The sequence below is a fragment of the Haliotis asinina genome, chromosome 11 (genome assembly GCF_037392515.1).
Source record: "Haliotis asinina isolate JCU_RB_2024 chromosome 11, JCU_Hal_asi_v2, whole genome shotgun sequence".
NCBI lineage: Eukaryota > Metazoa > Mollusca > Gastropoda > Lepetellida > Haliotidae > Haliotis > Haliotis asinina.
In genome coordinates this window covers 22,286,425-22,305,870 of record NC_090290.1, presented here as the reverse complement: position 1 = coordinate 22,305,870, position 19,446 = coordinate 22,286,425, and the positions used below count along the sequence as shown (strand labels likewise).

Genomic DNA, 19,446 nt, shown 5'->3' with positions numbered 1-19,446 from the left:
TGAATAAAGTTGTCTCTTTAATATGTAAGGATCCAGTAATCATGGGTGTGAATCTTTGCGCTACATGAAGTTTTGTCATGGTTTTCTCTGTACCATCGCGATGGAGATCATGAAGATCATAAAGATCAGATTAGAATTGATCTTCAGCAGCCCATATATGGTGTAAGAAGCGACATGCACAGGCTCACTGACTTGGTGGAAACGTCATCACAGCCCATTTACATAGATGGATGCTCATGCTCTTGATCACTGGTTTATCTGGTCCAGACTTGATTACTTACAGACCACTGCCTTTTAGTTGGAATTAAAGCTGGAATAAAGCAAAGGTCACTCACTCGCTCATCAAGATGGCATATGTCAAAGTAATATCATGATAGTACTGAAGTATTGTCCTGTGTCGAATGAAAGTCTGTGGAAAGGATTTAAGACTACTAGCTTCACATCATGGCTTTTAGCATCGTTTTCCATTGATCTTCATATTCAATAGACTGTTACCAGCTTTTACTGTACATGTCCGCTAGCAAACTCCCATAACAATGTTTACAGTTATCAATAACAGGGACATGGGTGCCTAACTTAAGGCTAGTTACAGACAAACATAACTGTCACAGTGTCTGAAACAACTGCTGATGGTACCCAGCGCGAAGTGTTTTTCATTATAGTAGGGTTTATATGTAAGTCTTTCTGTTTAGGGATCATCATGATTTTGTTAAAAGACCAATTTAACAATGGGAGAATGTCACTCGTGAAGTTAATGTCACTTTGCTGGAAAAGACTGATGTTTGAAGTTTGTTTATTCAAAACTGCCTCTAGTGCACAGTCAGTCATTATTCAAGAAATTTGTTGATAATTCTGTTAGTAACTCTACACTCTCTCCACAAAGTGGTCTGAATGTCTGGTTTGTCATGTTTACTGAAACTAATTTGCAATTAACCACTTTGACAAAAAAGGTTCTTTCTCAGTTTGAACCCACCTGTGTTCTCTGGCAGCCAAAGATTCATGTAGTTCTGTGTATCGGTTTATTTCATAAACTGTCTTTTAAGTGAAGATGAATGCTCTTTTTTATGGGGGTCTGTTGCATTTGTTCCAAATGGGTTTGGAGAACAAAGTATTTCTATCCTATTACCAAGCTATTCAGCTGGCTGGGAGTTTTACGTGTGATGTCATCAATAGTAGACATTGAGATGTGGTCGTGAGGCAGTTGACAGCCCATCAATATTTCACAGGTTTAGTGAACAATACATTCCTCCATCACACCCGACTAATGGTGAAAGCATCTGCTCGTCACGCCAAAGACTAGGGTTTGATGTCTCACATGGGTACAATTAATGTGTGAGGCCCATTTCGGTGCATCCTGCTATTTGCAGTGTGATTGAGAATGGTTTTACATCCCTCTTGGCAATAATCCAGCAATATGATGGCAGGGTACCCCAGAAGTGGACATCCCATATTGTACCCATATTGGAAATCAAACCCGGGTCTTCTGCATGACGAGCCAGCGCATTTGACTACCCCACTGCAAAACAGAACAGTATTTGTCAGTAGATGGAATCCCGAATTGTTTGTCAGCATTCATGTCGCCCATGTCAAGGAACATGTCTGGCAACTCTGTGTTGTCTCTGGGAATGTTGACTGTCTGGTAACATGACCTCCGCATGTGTAATGTCCGGGTTGTGTCTTTCAGTGTTGACTGTGCTGTCTCCCTTCAGTCTGACAGGACACTGTTAGAATCTTGATGGGATGTCAATGATTTTTCTCACACTCTGTCAATACCCTAGCTACATAGATATCTCAACAGACAGGCACAAAGACATAGACCTTAAGCTCCAAGACAATCTGAAAAATTCAAACTCTGTTTTCTCACACTCAGAAATATTCCATCAATATGTTAAATCAGGACATTTTATTCAGTGACCTATAGAATCTATTTTTTCAGTAATTTATCTGATAAAGTGATTTATTGGTAATATTTGTTCATGGAAATACTCAGTATTTACTCAAGGTTTATTGTGTGTAATGTGAGATTGTTATTAATTGTTCATGTACTGTGCATGCATCGTTAAATGTTTTGATGCTCTTTGGTGTGCTTCATACATTTACTGTGCAGAGTTGTGTCCCTTGTGTGCTACAGGAAATTGATGGAACTTTTAATCCAGATTGTATTTCCAAGTTTGCCTGCACTGTATCTGTGCTTGTGGTTTCTGAAGCTGTAAATGTCTGAGGTTTATTATTTTTGTTGTTGTTATAGGATATTTACGCATGTATCACAAAACTAGTACCCTCATGGTGCTGGTATGTTTTCCCTCAATCATTGGAATGTCAATCTCAATTTCACATCATATTATCAATTTCAACAGCCTGGGGATCATATAACTCTTGCAGCCACTAGAGTTATTGCTGCTTTCTATGCATCGCTTCAGGTTTTCTTCCACATGAAAGTGACTGCAATACTGCTGAAGGCAACTTTAATCCTCACTCACTCTTTCACTCACTCACTTGCTGACATACTCTTTTGGCACATATAAGGTTTTGAAACAATGCCTTTTCATAGGTATTGCCAAGAAACACATCCGTCATGTCATCTGGATGTGGAAGTAACATTCTGCTAAGTGTGGATCTCTTTGAGACAGGCATCACACTTATTCCTATGTGTTACTTATCAGACACAGATAGCTGTTTGAAGTGCACATCCTCAAATGTGTGAAAGATGAGCTTTGAAATTCCTCTTCTTCTTGCGGTATTTTGCAATATGAGAGGTTGGAAGTACAAACCACATCTTATCTTATGACCCATGAAGGTCCAGGGTAGAATAGGCCTTCAGCAACCCATGCTTGCCATAGAACTTGACATAGAAGCGACTAACAGGATCGGGTGGTCAGGCTCACTGACTTGGTTGACACATGTCATCGGTTCCCAATTGTGCAGATTGATGCTTATGTTGTTGGTCACTGGATTGTCTAGTCCAGCTTCGATTATTTACAAACCACTGCTACATAGTTGGAAGATTGCTGGGTGTGGCATAAAACTCAACTCACTCACTCACTCCTGTTATTGGGACAGCAAATCAAAACTGCTAGGTTGGTTACTAGTGGTTTAAGTGTTTGCTTCTCATGCTGAAAGAAGAGGTTCGATTAGCAACATGGTTAGAATGAGAGGAACCCATTACTGGGGTCCCTGTAGACAAATGCTTAGTCTCTGAATATCTGTACTTTTGATGGAAACAAACAATTCCTTTTAAATTCTGCCTAAGTGAGAAGGAAGATTAAGAACATGGGGAAATCTAGACTTGATTAGGGCTTTAACATGGCAGAAAGGGCTAGACAACAGAGAAAATAAATGGTTCATTGACTGTGATACTAGGGGCCCTGCTGTGCCGTCACTTTATATTTGTGAAAAGTGAATTGAATTGAAAAGTTCTGCTCCAATTAATGGACGTACAGGGTTTTTTAAGCGTGATGACTGGGTTGATTGTTGCGATAGCAGGGACTGGACTGGACTAGACTGGTCTAGAGTGTTATATATAGGCCACGGTTACATGCTAGAATTTTTGATGATTACATGCTTAAGTACAGAAACTGAAGTGGTTGTTGTCGGCACATGTACCACAGATATGTACAACAAACAATGCAAAAATACATAAGGATACCTGTTACCCAAAAAGGGAAACGATTCCATATTTCTCAATCTAAAACCAAAACCATCCATTCTTGTTCAACTGATTTTGAATGGCAGCTTGCATCACAAAATATTTGTTACCAAGCATGCTCGTTTCATATCTAATGAGATTAAATGTATCTCATGCACCTGAATTAGTTCTGATCAACAAAATGTCACAATGCAGAATGGACTCATCCGAGGGTATATTTCTGTATTTTGATATATCTAAGTACCTTTCTGTATACAGAAACATACCTGGGGTACATGTCTGTAGTACCCGTGTTGATAAAAACCCCTTCAGCTGTCCTGCTGTCATTGGGTGTATGGTAATCCTATCTTTTATTGAGGCAAGTCTAGATTTAGTGGACAGTAGTTTTAGGACGCCAGACTGTTAGAGGGATATTTTTAATGTTTAGACATTATCATTACAGTTTTAAGCAAAAAACACATACACACATTATCCTTGTGTTAATAGCTACGGGTTCAAGGGCCTCCTGAAGCTTGAAATACCATAGGATTGCATAAATTTTTAACAGTGAGAGAGACAGAGATTTGATCACTTGAACATGATGTCGCTCAGTTTAGCTATGTGTTATGTAAGTGTTTCCAACAATGACTTGTGGCATGTCTGTATTGTGCAAGTCCACAAACCATGCACTCAATGACCTTTGTGTGTGCTGTATGCATGTGTATGGAACCAGCTCACAGGGCAGACACACTCGCTCTCACAATCAGCGGAGAAGTTCCTCAATAATTGGGTCGTCTTGCTCCAGCTGGCCAGGCTTTTCTCACTGGATGTTTTTAGTATAGGTGTACTGGATTTAGGGCTACTGGATTGACAGTGTATTGGATTGACTGTGTACTGGATTGTGTGCTGTCTGAGTACCACTGTCAGGTGTACCATGGTGAGTACTTCGGCTGTGTTGAGATGGCAGTCATATGGCCTCCATGTTTGGCTTGAAGGGGCAAGTGAATCAACCGATTTCTTTTGTTCTCCTATCAAAGGACCATGGTGTTGTTCTGTGTGATTGTTGTCTGGGATATTCAAATCTCTGTCTGGTGACCCAGTGTGTCAAACTCCTAAATGGATGTTGGAACAGAAGATTGTTACAACGAATCGTATTGATGAACTGAGCTAGGTCATTGTGAGATGTTGTCATGTGCATGTGAAGGCTGCCATGTGGGGTGTCATGAAATCGACTCCCATGATGGTTATTGATGACATTTAGGAGATCCTAGAGGCAGCCATGTAAGGATGATATCGTACTGACTCTCACAGTGTGTAATTGATGACGATGTGAATTTACTTCCCATAAACTTGGTCATATAAGTGAAGAGATATATTGTGCAATGAACAACATCTGGTACTGGTGTGGATACGATTGTGTGTTGTAAAATGGCAGTTATGTATGACTAGTTTACTGTGATGACAGCGAATATCTAAGGTCTCAAACAGACCATTTAGACCATGAGAATATCACTGATGAGTGCCCTCAAAGAATGCAGTCTGTGTGTGTACACGTCTTGATACAGGCTAGACGTCATGTGGATCTTAGTATCAGTAAACTTGTAGCTGAATGAAGGTCAGGGATTGAAAGTCCAAATTAAAACTGAATGTAGTCGAGTCCTGCTCTGCAACAGTCACATGAGCAGGTAGTTTCATGTAGGCAACATTGTAGAATTAATACAGCAACAGAAAGATGATGATACACTACTTAAATTGTAAAGGTTTAGACTGAAGTAAAGTTGCAAATATGTTGAAATTTGGTTATCAATAATTCACATTTGTATGGTCAAGTTCTTTCTTCTTTGCCATGTAGCATTTACATAAGTTGTCATAAGTTTCGACAAACAGGGTCAGGGGGTCGCTTGGTCTGTCTCACAGTCCCTTAAGCACAGTATTTTCCCTACTACCGAGTGCTTTCTGCATTGCTAAAGCCTTAAAAGAAGCTGATGTAGGTATTATCTGAACATCCCTTCTGACTGGGGCGCCTTTTCAATTTTAGTGGGTTTATTTGTGCTGTCAATGTTATAAATGTTCAGAAGCAAAGCGTTAGTCTAGGGGTCAGACTCGCAGACTTGATTGACATTTCATTGTATTCCATTTGCATAGATTGAAGATCTTGCTGTTGATCACTTGATTGTCTGGTCCAGATTATTCACAGACCGCTGCCATATTGCTGGAATGTTGCTGAGTGAGATGTTAAGTAACAAATAGTCACATTTGAGCCATTTGGTTATCTCACACTGAGCATGTTTTATTTTCAATACAAAGTTTCCTTGATGACAGATTTTGTCTGGTGATATCAACCATGTGGAGCAATGAAATACACAACGCACAATGTGATATATTGAGCAGCTGCTCACTGATAGTCAAGTCAAAACATTACGGGTTTCAGATGCCATTGGATATTTCAAAGGTAAATGAATCACCTTATTTACTACATAAGGACATTCTAAGACATGAACTCGTAAAGATAGCTAGATTAGAATTGATTTTCAGTAACCCATGCTTGTCGTAAAAGGCACCACTAACAGCACCAGGAGGTCAGACTCACTGACCTGGTTAACACATGTCCTTGTACCCCTTTTGCATAGGCTGATGCTCATGCTGTTGATCACATGATTGTCTTGTTTTGTCCAAAATGTCATCAGCTCTACAATCTGGCACATTGTCTAAACTGGGTTATTTCTTCAGTCCCAATGAGTGCCGGTTTAGACAGCTTCCACGGTAAGTGGAATATTGTTGAGTGTAGTCTATATCTAGACTCACCCTCTCACTCAATGAAATGCACAATGCCATATATTTAGCAGCTGTTCACTGATGCATGAAGTCAAGTCCAAACATTACTGGTTTCAAATACTAAGGGAAATTGCATCTGTATTCTGATTTGGATCGGTACCTCAATTACTGCCTACAGGGTATTTGAGATGTCTTGAATTACCAAACAGTGTAAACAGCATCCTTTGCTTGAAGGAAGTGTTCCCATTGTAAACCGACATCTTGCGAGAATGCAAATGCCAGTTAATTAGTCCACAGTAATTTGCTGCAATATTTCACGGGTATCGCATGCTTGTGTGTCTGACTAATGAAGTGTGAATAAGCATAATGGATATCTTCATGCACCCATTGACAAATCCCTGTGATCTAGAAGAGGGAGATACGGATCTACAGCCTTCCTACTTGAGTGATAAGTGGATTTCCGTAATTGGTCTTGTGAGTAGCCTTGTGTCATTATTGGCCATGACTGTGGAACAATGATCAGTCATTTCTTGGTGGTCTTGCCTTTTGGAATGGACAGTATATGCATCAGTGTAGGAGTTGTTGAGCAGACTTCAGATTGTGATTGAAGCTGATCATGAATGGACTTGTATTTAATCAACTGAGCAGTGATGATATCTGGGCTGTAGGGTAGTATGGCTGACCACTGTTATTAGTTGGTCTCAGTGATGACTACTTTATTGGTTGGGTTTAGAGGGGTGACTAGTGTAGTTACAGGGGTTAAATGGGAGGACCGTGGGTAATGGCCGTGCCAGTGTGGGCTGGGTTGCTGTTGTCTTGTTCTTATTGAGAGGCAAACCAGCTTAGAATGGGTCTTCAGCATCATGTGTTTGCAAGAGTTGACTAATGAGATTGCATAGTGAAGCTCGTTTGGGATACAGTGACATGTGTCAACCAGTTGTACAGATTGATGCTCATGCTGTTGATCATCTGGTCCAGACTCAAGTATTCACAGTCCACCACCATAGCTGGAATATTGCTGTACGCAGCACTAAACAACAAGCGAACTATCTTTTCGAAGGAAGTTTTGTGATCGTGGTGGAACTTGATTGAGTGTCGAGGACACAAGGATGGTTTACTTGTACCAGATCTGTGGATTGTTTTAGCATTATATGTGCAGGGCCAAGCAAGGTTGTTGTAGCCATTTGTACATATTTTGACAGTTACAGTGTCTGGACAGTGGATCACTGCTTATTGTCAGCTAGTAACTAAACAGCTAGAATAAACATTAATAGTCCACTGTATTTTAAACATTTTTGGACTGTAAACTTGAACAGAACTCACACGCACATGCACACGCACACTGTCAATCCAGTGATAGATATTATCAGCCACAATGCTTCACATCAAAGTCCACTGAGATGCTGTGAATGGTATCAGTCAGCCTGACCACAGTGTCCTCCCAATCACCAAGCATAGGTTTTTTGGACGGGTCAGTTTTCTCTAATCCTCATAGGATTTGACCTGCTATTGTAATTATTTGCCAACGTTTTGGGGATGATAGTTCTTTTATAGTCAACCCAGCAATAAGTGTAATGCTTGTGAAATGGTGGGGTAGCCTAGTGGTTAAAGCATTCACTCATAGCTCCAAAGAGACCCGTGAAGGTCCCGGGGTAAAATAGGCCTTCAACAACCCATGCTTGCCACAAAAGGCGACTATGCTTGTCGTAAGAGGCGACTAACGGGATTGGATGGTCAGGCTCACTGACTTGGTTGACACATGTCATCGGTTCCCAATTGCGCAGATCGATGCTCATGTTGTTGATCACTGGATTGTCTGGTCAAGACTCGATTATTTACAAACCTCTGCCATATAGCTGGAATATTGCTGAGTGCGGCGTAAAACTCACTCGCTCTTTTATAGTCTTCATAGGATTTTCTCATTCATTGCCATGTTTTGTATCTGTCACCTGCTAAACACCTGTTCTTGCTATAAATGCAGAGCGGCAATATGTGTGACTGGCACTGCCAGGATATATAAGTGTGACTACATAACCCAGGGAGAGTTTATTGTGGTGAAGCAGGGCATGAAAAGTGAAGCAGCTCAATGAACTGCCAGTGCATGCTGTCATTTGACAGAATACTATTGGCTACCATTTTCTGACAATGAGTTGTGAGGTAAATGGTATATGACAGGCACAAGTAGAGAATGGCTGTTCTTTCACCATAAAATCATGCTAGTTCACAGTCAAATCAATGCACATTCTGACTGCGGTCATAATCTGTGTTTGGCTCAGTAATACACAACACCAGCAGTTTACAAGTTGTGTGAATTGTAACTCGCCACTAATGTAGCGTCATATCCATGAATAATGAAAATGGTGATGATAATGCGAAGTGACTACATCAAAGTACATCTCTTCACAACTGAGGGGAGGGGGGAGCTTGGTGGTGAAAGCTTTCCCTCATCATGCCGAAGACCCAGGTTCGAATCCCCACTTGGGTACAATGTGTGAGTCCGATTTCTAGTGTTTCTTGCTGTGATGTTGATGGAATATTGCTATAAGTGGCAAAAAAACTAAACCCTCTCTCACTCTAAAACCATGAGATTAAACCAGTCTTATTTATTTCAAGTTGTAAGATGGATTGTCCATAAAGAATTATCATCACACCATCATTAAGTTTATTTGGTGCGGATGAGCACATTTATGTTAATTTCAAAGTCTGTTGTATATTATTCATGAATGGAATATGTGTTTACTCTGAGCATTTGATCACCATATGCAAGGCCATCATGAAAGCCAGTTACGGAGTTATTAGCACAAGCACCTGTTCAAGTCAGTGTCACACAATCAGTTTAGTCACACCTTCTTGAATGTTTTAATCATTGTTAAGAATCTCCGAATCTCGTAGCTGTGTTATTGCAGAATTGGATTCAAATTTGAATTTCTATTATTAATTGGTCTACTGCAACCGTTGCTTTGTAGAAAGAGGATGTTGATAAAAGGTCGACATCCCAAATATCTCATACAAGAGAAGTTTTGTTCTTTAGGTGTTTTTCACTGACAGCATCCTATATTCTTTCAACGTGCATCCTCATAACTTGGTACAATGTCAATCAGCAGATTGAAGGAGGCAGGGGAGATAACTCAGATGTTGACATTCACCAATCATATGCATGCAGGCACACTAACAGCCAGATGCCATTTGGCAAGTTGATTCTAGCAATAATTATTGTTTCAATGACTCAACGATAGATTCTGAAGTTCCTTCCAGTCAAGGGACTCCAGGTCAGAATACTGAAACATAATGGCTGGTCAGGATTGGCACTTGGTTCATTGGGTATCCTCCTGTCTTTCCAGCTGTTGTTCATGATATTGATCACTAGTTTGTCTAGTTCATACTTGGTTGTTCACAGGCATCCGGATTACAGCTGGAATGTTGTTGTGTCCACAATCATGCAACACATGTACACACAACCATGTAGAAGTCAGACCACTCACTGATGATAGTGAGGTAGCTTTCTGGTTAAAGCATTCGCTTGTCACGTTGAAGGCCAGAGTTTGATTCCTAACATATAGGACCTGTGAAGGTCCATAAAGGTGATTCTGCTTCTAGTAAGAGGGGATTAATGGGATTGGGTGGTCAGACTTGATGATTTGGTTGATTTATTGATCCCCAATTGCGCAGATCGATGCTCATGCTGTTGATCACTGGATTGTCTGGTCCAAACTTGATTATTTACAGACTGATGCCATATGGCTGGAATATTGTGGAGTAAAAACTAAGCTATTGTTGAGTAAAACTGAACTCACTCACTCACTCCCATAATGAAGGCTATTTCGGGTTTCCCCTGTTAATGTATAGCTGGAATTTTGTTAAAAGTGGTATAAATCCATACTCCCTCACCCATGCCATTTTGTCCGTATTTACAGTTGTTGCCCAACACAACATGTAATGCAAAAACTTGTTTGTTAAAACATTTTCCGTTTATGCTTCAATTTGTGTTTAACCTTTCCTTTGGTATTTCCTGTGAGTTAAAACATTCATGCATCCCCTGAATACTGAAGTGGGTCACGCATGGACAGGTTGATGTTTGTGTTTGCCAACCCTGCCACAGACTGCATGTTATGTATGGACTTTGTGCCTGGCGTTCTCTCGTAAATTGCCCAACACTTGCCGTAAACAGGAATTACTGTATAAATCACAACACCAGTTGGAATTAATATTTCTTTGCAAATTGAATTTGTGCAGATGTTGCATGTTTTTTACTTGCATTCCCAAATACAACAGTATTACATCAATTTTTGTAAGCAAACGAGTCATTGTTCACATCGTAGTGTTTAAACATTAATATGCAAAAAGAAGGAGACTGCAGGAAGGAGAGCACAAGACATGCCTCCTCTTATCAGCTGATCAGGAAAGTGGAGATCTTAAGCAAGCATGACCTGCTTTGGGGAACCTGAGTGGTTTTATGGCAACCTAAATGGAAAACAAATTCCTTGGTTGTGGACCAATTGCCTTGGAATCACTTGTAATTGATGCATTTGCACAAATCAAACCCTTTTCTTTCTGTAACTGAATTTAGGAGGAAGGGGAGTCATGTGGTTAGTGTCATTAACATAAATCCCATTCTACAAAATGGCCATTGTTGTAAACTGGTCTGTCTCACAGTCCCTGAACCACATTATTTTCACTTCTGCCTTGTCCTTCCTACATTGTAGCCTGTATAACAGTCCCTGAACCACATTATTTTCACTTCTGCCTTTTCCTTCCTACAATGTAGCTTGTCTCGCAGTCCCTGAACCACATTATTTTCCCTACTGCCTTGTCCTTCCTACATTGTAGCCTCTATAACAGTCCCTGAACCACATAATTTTCACTTCTGCCTTGTCCTTCCTACATTGTAGCCTGTATAACAGTCCCTGAACCACATTATTTTCACTTCTGCCTTGTCCTTCCTACAATGTAGCCGGTCTCACAGTCCCTGAACCACATTACTTTCCCTACTGCCTACTGTCCTCCCTGCAGAACTAATTAAAAGCCCTAAATTATGCAAGTGCAAGTTCTTCATCTCCCAACTCACTACAGCTCCTTTTCAATATAAAAGGGTTTATTTGTTACTGTTAATGTCAAATATGTTCAGGGGCTAAGCGTTAGTCTAGTTGAAAGCCTGCATCAGCGTTTGTGTGATACGATCACTTAAATCTGGCCTCCATTGCCCCCACGGGTAAACTGTGCAAAGTTTGCTCATCAAATATGTCCAACCTTGCTTATTTCTGTAACATGAAGCTCAAAACTATTTGCACAATCAATTCAGTATTTTTATTTTTTTTTAATATACCACCGTGCTATCATATGTCCACAACAAAATTATCTCCATCTTGTAGTTCCTTCTATGAGAGCAAGGCACTGGGATAGTCTAGTAGTTTTGCTTGTTATGCAGAGGACCTGGGTTTTATTCCCAACGTGGGTAAAATGTATGAAGCCTATTCCTGGTGTCTCCTCTGAAATATTGATGGAACATTGCAAAAGCGACTTAAATTTCAACTCATTGTCACTCACTAGGACTGGCTAGCACTCACTCACTCACTCACTCAAACACTCACTCACTCACTCACTCACAATGCAATATGTTAATCTAGTGGTTCAAGCAGGTCCAACTCCACACATTGATGCAAAGTGTGTAGCCCATTTTAGGTGTCCCTTGCTGTGATATTGCTAAAATATTGCCTAAACCTTATTCAGCATGGGACTCTGAACTTTCCAGTCAATACTTGTGGCAGCCATTTTTGTTTTAATTTTTCTTTTTCTACATAACCCTGAATAAGCCAGCATTGAATCTGTTATACAAATGGCTGTATATTAAACCTCGTTATCATTTTATTAGTGATAGTGTGTTATCTCAAATATCTTCCTGCAGCTGTTATTCAGTACTATAACACACAACCAGATTCGTTCAGTATTGATGCTTGTAGAGAACATAAATATACTGGGTAATATCTGACTACCACTGTTAAGATATGCAGTACTTTTGAAGAAGAGTCCAGAAGTCTGTCCCTCAGTCCTTCGACCAATATTTTCCCTACTGACAAGTCCACCTTGCAAAGTTGAAACTTTAAATGTATGAAGTCCAGATTTCTTCGGGTTCTGAATCTCCCATCTCAATGGAGCTTCTTTTCAATTTAAGTGGGTTTACTTGTTATAGTCAAACTTATATATATTCAGAGACAAAGTCTAGCATCCAGCTCTGAGTCTCTTCATAAACTTGGCACAACTGTCAATAAATATTTGGTTGAAATGCATTTTCAATTTTTAGCAGGAAATAAACAAAGAAGACATTTGTTAACATTATGTGGTTGTTCGGTACAGTGTGTTTAAACACTGATACTGCTTGTTAAAAAAGACCTGTTTATGCGATTAACTGAAGCAAATGAAGAATGGCTTTCAGTAATTGAAAGATAGAGTGATCAATTACCTGTTGTGATCGAACTGGTGTAGTTAACAGAAGCACCAGATGGAGATTTCATCGACAAGTGGAGGAGGCCATCTGGCAGCCATTGTTTTCAAAAGTCAGCCATTTTTCTTGGATGCCAGAATTGTGACAAGATTGTCCTTTTTCACAAAGATCTTGAACATTTATGAATTTGTTATTGAACTTGGGCACAGCAGGCTATTATTACAGAATGCTGTCTGTGGTCTAACCATTTATCTCTTGTACCAAGGGGGCAGTATGATAGACTGGTGGTTAAAGTGTTTGCTCATCACACAGAAGACCTGGCTTTGATTCCCCTCATGGGTACATCTTGTGTACTCAATTCTGGTGTTCCCCTCTGTAATATTGCTGGAATATTACTGAAAGCTGCATAAACTTAAACTCACTCACTCACTCATTCACTTGACTGGATGGAGCCATGCTGATTCTGTCAACCACATGATTGTGTGACCTTCAGCCCTCAAATGGGCTGTGCAGTGTTTTTAGCATTTAGGACTCACCCCACTCTTTTTCATTGTCTGAAGGCCTTGCCATGATTTGATGATAGGTATTGAAGAACCAGACAGGATTACTGTATTATTGAAGCCTTGAGATAACAGTTTCAATCAATATTGCCCTACAGGGATTTGGGTTAGAAACAAGTCCCCAGCGATGTCTGCTTAGTGGAGCAGACGTCTGAGTGGTTCAAGCAGTCAGGCAGAGGGACTGTTGACTGTGTGTGTGATAACTTGTTAGAGGTATGATGCTTCTTGCATTCTCATACCAACTGCTGGTTCGACTGGACAGCTGACATCAGTCAAACAATATTGATCAAACTGTCGTGTCAGTCGTACATTTGGAGTTGTGAATCACCTTTGAGGATCAGCTACCTAATAGTTTATGAACTGGAATATTTTCTTTTCTACCAAGCTGTTACTATAACGTGAACGTTCTAAATGGAGAAAATCTAGAATTTTGTCAGGTTAACTTTCAGAATGTTTCACCTCAGTGGGGCTACTTTGTAATTTCAATGAAATTCCCTATTTCTCTGCTTTTTTGGACACGAAACTGGTGTGACTCTCTATTTTACGTCCCCCATTAGTCTGTCATACAAACCCCGAAGCAAATATATCCAAGAAAGGCCACACGAGTCTAGAAATTGTGGTATGTACAGATTTCACAGAAAATCAACAAAATCTCAGGGCTCCTTTTCGATATGTTTTTTTTTTTTTCTTTTCACTATGAACTTTCCTTTCTGTAAAGTATATATTAATTTCAGAGATTAGATGATAAGTTAGTTCCCTATGGACTGGCATGGAATCAATAGTGTACCATCATAGACTTGTTGCTTTTGCAAATGTTGGTAATTATTCTGTATGTCTGTGGAGCAGTTGAAGAGATCTAGTGCCATATTTGTCTTGCCTAATTATGATTGATCCCCAAATGGCTGACATATTCACCTTCGGGTATAGATGTAATGTCTGGCATTAGTTCAGTGTCTGGATGGTAAATGATTCCTTTACCTCTGGTTTAGGAGAAGTTTGGTCACTCCATTTTGTTTGTCTGTTAGCTCTCCTAACTGAAAGAATGTTGAGCTGACTTCTGCACATTGTCAACACCTGAAAACTACAAGGGATGGTGGGGTAGACTTGTGCAGTTTTGCTGTTATACAGCTTTTCATGTGAAATTTGATAAATAAATATTAAGATTGTTGGTTGGCCTTTTATGGGTTTAGTGGAATATTGAGGCTATGGCCTTTGACCATTATTACTGCAGTTTTCACTTTTCTCCATAAACTGAAGCTGAAGGGGCGGTAGGGTAGCCTAATGGAACCCTAACCAAGGTTCGATTCCCCACATGGGTATAATGTGTGACGCCCATTTTCTGGTGTCCCCCGCTGTGATATTGCTGGAATATTGCTAAAAAAACGGCATAAAACTAAACTCACTCACTCACTATAGCTGAATCATCTCAGCTAAGGTGAAACTTTACTACAGAAGTCTAGTCCCTGACTGTCATTAGTTTATCTGAGCTATCAAGCTTTGGTCTCTGTCGGTTTTTGTCCTACTGACATGTAAAACATTTTCCTCTGATCTGTAAACAGCCCTCTGCCTAGCAGTTCTTTTGCGAATGAAAACTTACTGATGAGTCAACACTAAAATAACGAAGGGTAAACTATCTCAGTACAACTCTGTGCACAGCATGGATAGAGTATAGAGAATTTGTGTATGTCCTGGAGATTGCGGTATTTAGTGTAGCATGGAGCCCCTTGTGAGTAATGAACAGGGTTAAATGTCGGTAGACTGGTGTTCATGTATTTGCCTGAGGCTGGAAGACAATTGTTTACTAGTTGCTGTCAGCAGTTTAGGTTTTAGGTAAAGACTCCATGATCAATAGGCCATAGAGTCAAGGCTGCAGTGAGAATCGGATGGTGTGGTTTAGTCTCCTGGTTGATTGTTCTTGTAAACTTATATGTCATGGTTGTTTATCATGATATTGTTTACAGCTTGTTCTGGCTCAGATTCGTTTATTTATGGCGTCTACAATATAGACTATTGTTGACTGCAGCATTCAGCGACAAACAAAAATGGATGTCTGTTTGTAAACTGTGTGCATAGGACTGTCTGGGTGTTCGGAGCATGAAGTTGGGTGGTTGTTTAATGCCATACTCAGTAGTTTGCAAGCTGTATGTAAATAATAGAATCTGGCAGGTCCAAACCAATGATCAACAGCATGAGCATCAATCTGCGCAAGTGAGATGTGATGGCATATGCTAACCAAGTCAGCGAGGCCGACCATCCAGGGTCCCGTTTCACAGAACTCTCGTAGGCTGAAGGTCTCGTAACTTTTCTAGTAGCATTTCTACTTCCTATGTTACAGCATAGGTTGTACGGTTTCTGCGAGAATAGTTACGAGATCTTAGGCTTACGTGTGCTTTGTGAAATGGGCCCAGCCCTGTTAGTTGCTTCTTGTGACAAGCATGGTACACCAGAGATCAATTCTAACCTGGAATTCTAAATTCGAGAGACATAAAAATAATGTTCGCTTGTCTGATCTTCATTATCAAGTTGATGAAACAAGGACTGGTCAGCTGAAAGTCAACATGTTACGTCTGTCCTAGGTATTCATGGGTGAAACTGTAGTTGGGTATGTTTTTGATCTAGAAGATCATTATTATTATTGGTGCAATCCAGCTTCAGCAGCCATAATGGTCACGTGCTTGTATAGGCTTATATACACTAAGTGCAATAATGTTGAATGTGACCTTAAACCCAATTTCACAACTAGTCTCTGAAATGAACATATTTTACTGAAAAAAGTTCATAGGTGAAAAAAGTAATAAAATGAAATGGAGCCCTGAGACTTCATTTTCAGAAGCTAAGGGAATCTAGACTTGCCATATTTTCTATACTTGCATGGGCTTTCTTGGCTATATTTGCTTCAGGGTCTGTACGACAAACTGTTCATCTTGTTGACATTTAGGTACTATCCATCCCAAGTCCACAAAATATTCAAAACACAATGAGGATCATAAGCCTGCGGAGGTAGTAGGGTAGCCAATTGGTTAAATTGTTTGCTTATCACACTGAAGTCCTGGGTTTTAATCCACACATGGGTATAACCATGTGTGAAGCCGATTTCTGGTGTCTCCTGCCATGATGTTGCTGAAATAACTCATGGTGAACTATAAAGTTAGGACAGATTTTCACTATAAACACTTAATGGATTAGGAACCACTCAGGCAGCCATTTTGATCTCTGCCATTGTTATAATGTACTCCCAGTCTTAAATTGTCTCATCATGCATCTGTTATGTCCTGATACCTTATGAAGCCATCATTGATGTGATGGTTGGTTGTCAGACTGTGTCTTGTGATCACTGATGCTGGGCGTGTGTGATGTGTGAGCTGGTATCTCCTACATCACTTACGATGTCATGAGTAAGCAGATTAATATAGGCGAGTCATGCTTTTATGCTGCAGTTTACTCTAATCAGCCTGGGCATTGTATCAAGACTCTGTCAAGATTATATCAGGATCTTGATAGCATGTAGTTAAAGTAACAGGTTGTTAACAGTTGTGGGCTGCTACTGTGGAACTGCTTGAAAAATGTTTTGAAGGTTTGGTATAAAACTGCTATTTTGTGTGATGTTTTATAGTAGCAGATATTGTTTTGGATATGTTGTTCAATGTGAAAACATCCTGAAGACAATGTGGGTGTGCTATCTGATGTTTAAGATTATGGTTTATCCTTCCAAAGGTCTTGGTTGGAACCCAGGCTCTACTGAGCAGCAAAAGAAATGCAACATTTTTTTTATTTTATTTTTATCAAGTTTTTAAATAGAAAAACCCAGCAATAAGTGTAATGCTTGTGAAATGGTGGGGTAGCCTAGTGGTTAAAGCATTCACTCATAGCTCCAAAGACATGGGTTCGATTCCCCACATGGATACAGTGTGTGATCCACACATTTCTGGTGCTACCCACTGTGATTTTGCTGTAATATTGTTAAAAGTGGCGATAAGCTACACTCATACACTCCAGGTACATCCAAAGTTTTGGACTAACCCATGAGAGTGATACTCTCAGACTCGTTACATTGAACATTGCCTTACACAATCAGAGCACTACAATTGCTTTGTGAAACTGGCCGGTGATGTCCAAAATTCTGACATTTCTGTGTCTCTTGCTGACTGCAGCCTGACACATGATGAAGATTAATGCACCAGACAATGATGGCAGATATCTTGTTCCACTGGTTCCTGGTCCCATGAGGCCTCCTGTTTACAAGATGATGACATTACCTTGACCATGTCGCCACACACAGGGCAAGACCCAGTCAGTTCCACTCACTACATCATGTAACAGCTGACATCATCATGGCTTCATTGCTGATAGAGTTACTTTTCCTTGGGGATGGCCTTCATTGGTCTGGTGATTGAGTGTCTGTCCAGAGGTCAAGGTCGTTGCTTCCATCTTGGCACCTACAATCATCCTGAAGACAGTGTTGAAACCCGCTTGCCTCAACCTGTTGGTCAGGGAGCTCGGGGATGACCATTCTGCATCTCCCTTATCATCGTTGCTTCAGTTGTCTCATGATGTTTTTGTTCCTTAGGGACAAGACTGGACATGCAGACAATCAGATTGATGGTCTTCAACAATTTTCTGTTTCATTACTTGAGTGTCTGTTAAAGATTTAGATCTGCAGGATGTGATTTGCGTGCTTGGTATTTGAAACTACCACCAGACTTGTTTGTAATGTCTGAATGTCTTGACCTCTCATCAGGTGTCTCAGAGAAGAGGGACTCATCATGTTATGTGATTCAGATTCAGTTTCTTGTCCTTTTACACACGTGAGTGAGTCAGTCCGCTCTCTCCTCTTCTTATCTATCTCTTTATTTCTTTCTGTTTCTCCCTCTCTATCTCCCCCCTCTCCTTTCTTTCCCTTTTTAACCATGGAGATCCATGTTAAAACAGATCTACAGCAACCCTTGCTTGCCACAAAACTATGCTTGTTGTAACAGGCAACTAACGGTATTATGTGGTCAGGCTCGCCGACTTGTTCGACACATCATCGGTTCCCATTTGAGCAGATCAGTGCTCATGCTGTTGGTCACTTGATTGTTCCAGACTCGATTATTTGCAGACAACTGCCATATAGCTGGAATATTGCCATGTAAAACTAACCTTGCTGTTATCCTTTCCTCTTCTTTCTTGTATCTTCTCATGTAGAATATTACACAAGTTGTGGGACCTGAATCAACATGCTGGTCAGATACAGACTTCAAAATAAGGAGACCTGTAGTGTGTATTCAGTGCAATCCTCAATGTGTACAGCTGGCACCATATATATAGGCGTATCTGTGGGGAAACAGATTAAAAATTGTTCTCAATCTTGGTAATCATGAACATTGGTGCACAGACGTATACTGCTCTCTTGTTATAGGATTATGTTCATCTTCCAATGATACCCAAACCTAATTTGCCTGAGAATAAAATGACGTTTATGAAGCCTTTCAATTCTTTCAACCTGTTTTATTTCATGACAGACATGTTTCTTAGCAAGCAAAAAGATGCCGTTCAGACAAAAAAAACAAAAACGAGTGGCTGTATGAAAGGAAAATTAATTTCAATGGATGCTTGGCATCCATTTGTTTTCAATCATGGGCTCAGAATGATGGTTGCTGCCGTGTGATCGGTCTTGCTCTTGGATGGGTTTCTAAAGGTCAGTGATCAAACAGTTATTGGCTTTCAATTGTATCTCAATATGAAGGCCAAGACTCATACTGTCCTTGAGAGTAGCTTTCTATGATGTTTGAATGATGCTTGATGTCACAAGGATCAGCGTGTTGGGTAGATTGCTCCAGGACTGTACCGAAGGCTGAGTTCATGGATGTATTGTTAATCATTCCTTTAAAGCGGATGACCAGTGGAGATATGAGTTAAAATTGGTCTTCAGTAATCAAGTCTAGATTAGTGGACAGGATACCAGTCTGTTCATTATAATTTTTATACATTTTAACTGAAACAGTTTATTATTATATCAGCAACTAATGCAAGCCTGTGCCTTCAGGGGCTTGATTGGTCATGTCAGT

At 40.2% G+C, this 19,446-nt stretch overlaps 1 protein-coding gene across 7 annotated transcripts in view; it reads left to right on the top strand.

Moving 5' to 3' along the window:
- The window catches only part of LOC137256365 (5'-AMP-activated protein kinase subunit gamma-1-like), a 372,719-nt gene that overhangs the window by 201,385 nt on the left and 151,888 nt on the right, over window positions 1-19,446 (top strand). The window contains exon 1 of one of the 7 annotated variants that reach the window (XM_067794190.1): window positions 4,470-4,562. The exons of the other annotated variants lie outside the window; for them this stretch is intronic. Within the exon in view, the coding sequence (XP_067650291.1) occupies window positions 4,560-4,562 (3 nt within the window). The 5' untranslated portion in view covers window positions 4,470-4,559. Of the gene's footprint in view, window positions 1-4,469; window positions 4,563-19,446 lie in introns of those variants that run through there. 7 annotated transcript variants of the gene reach the window in all.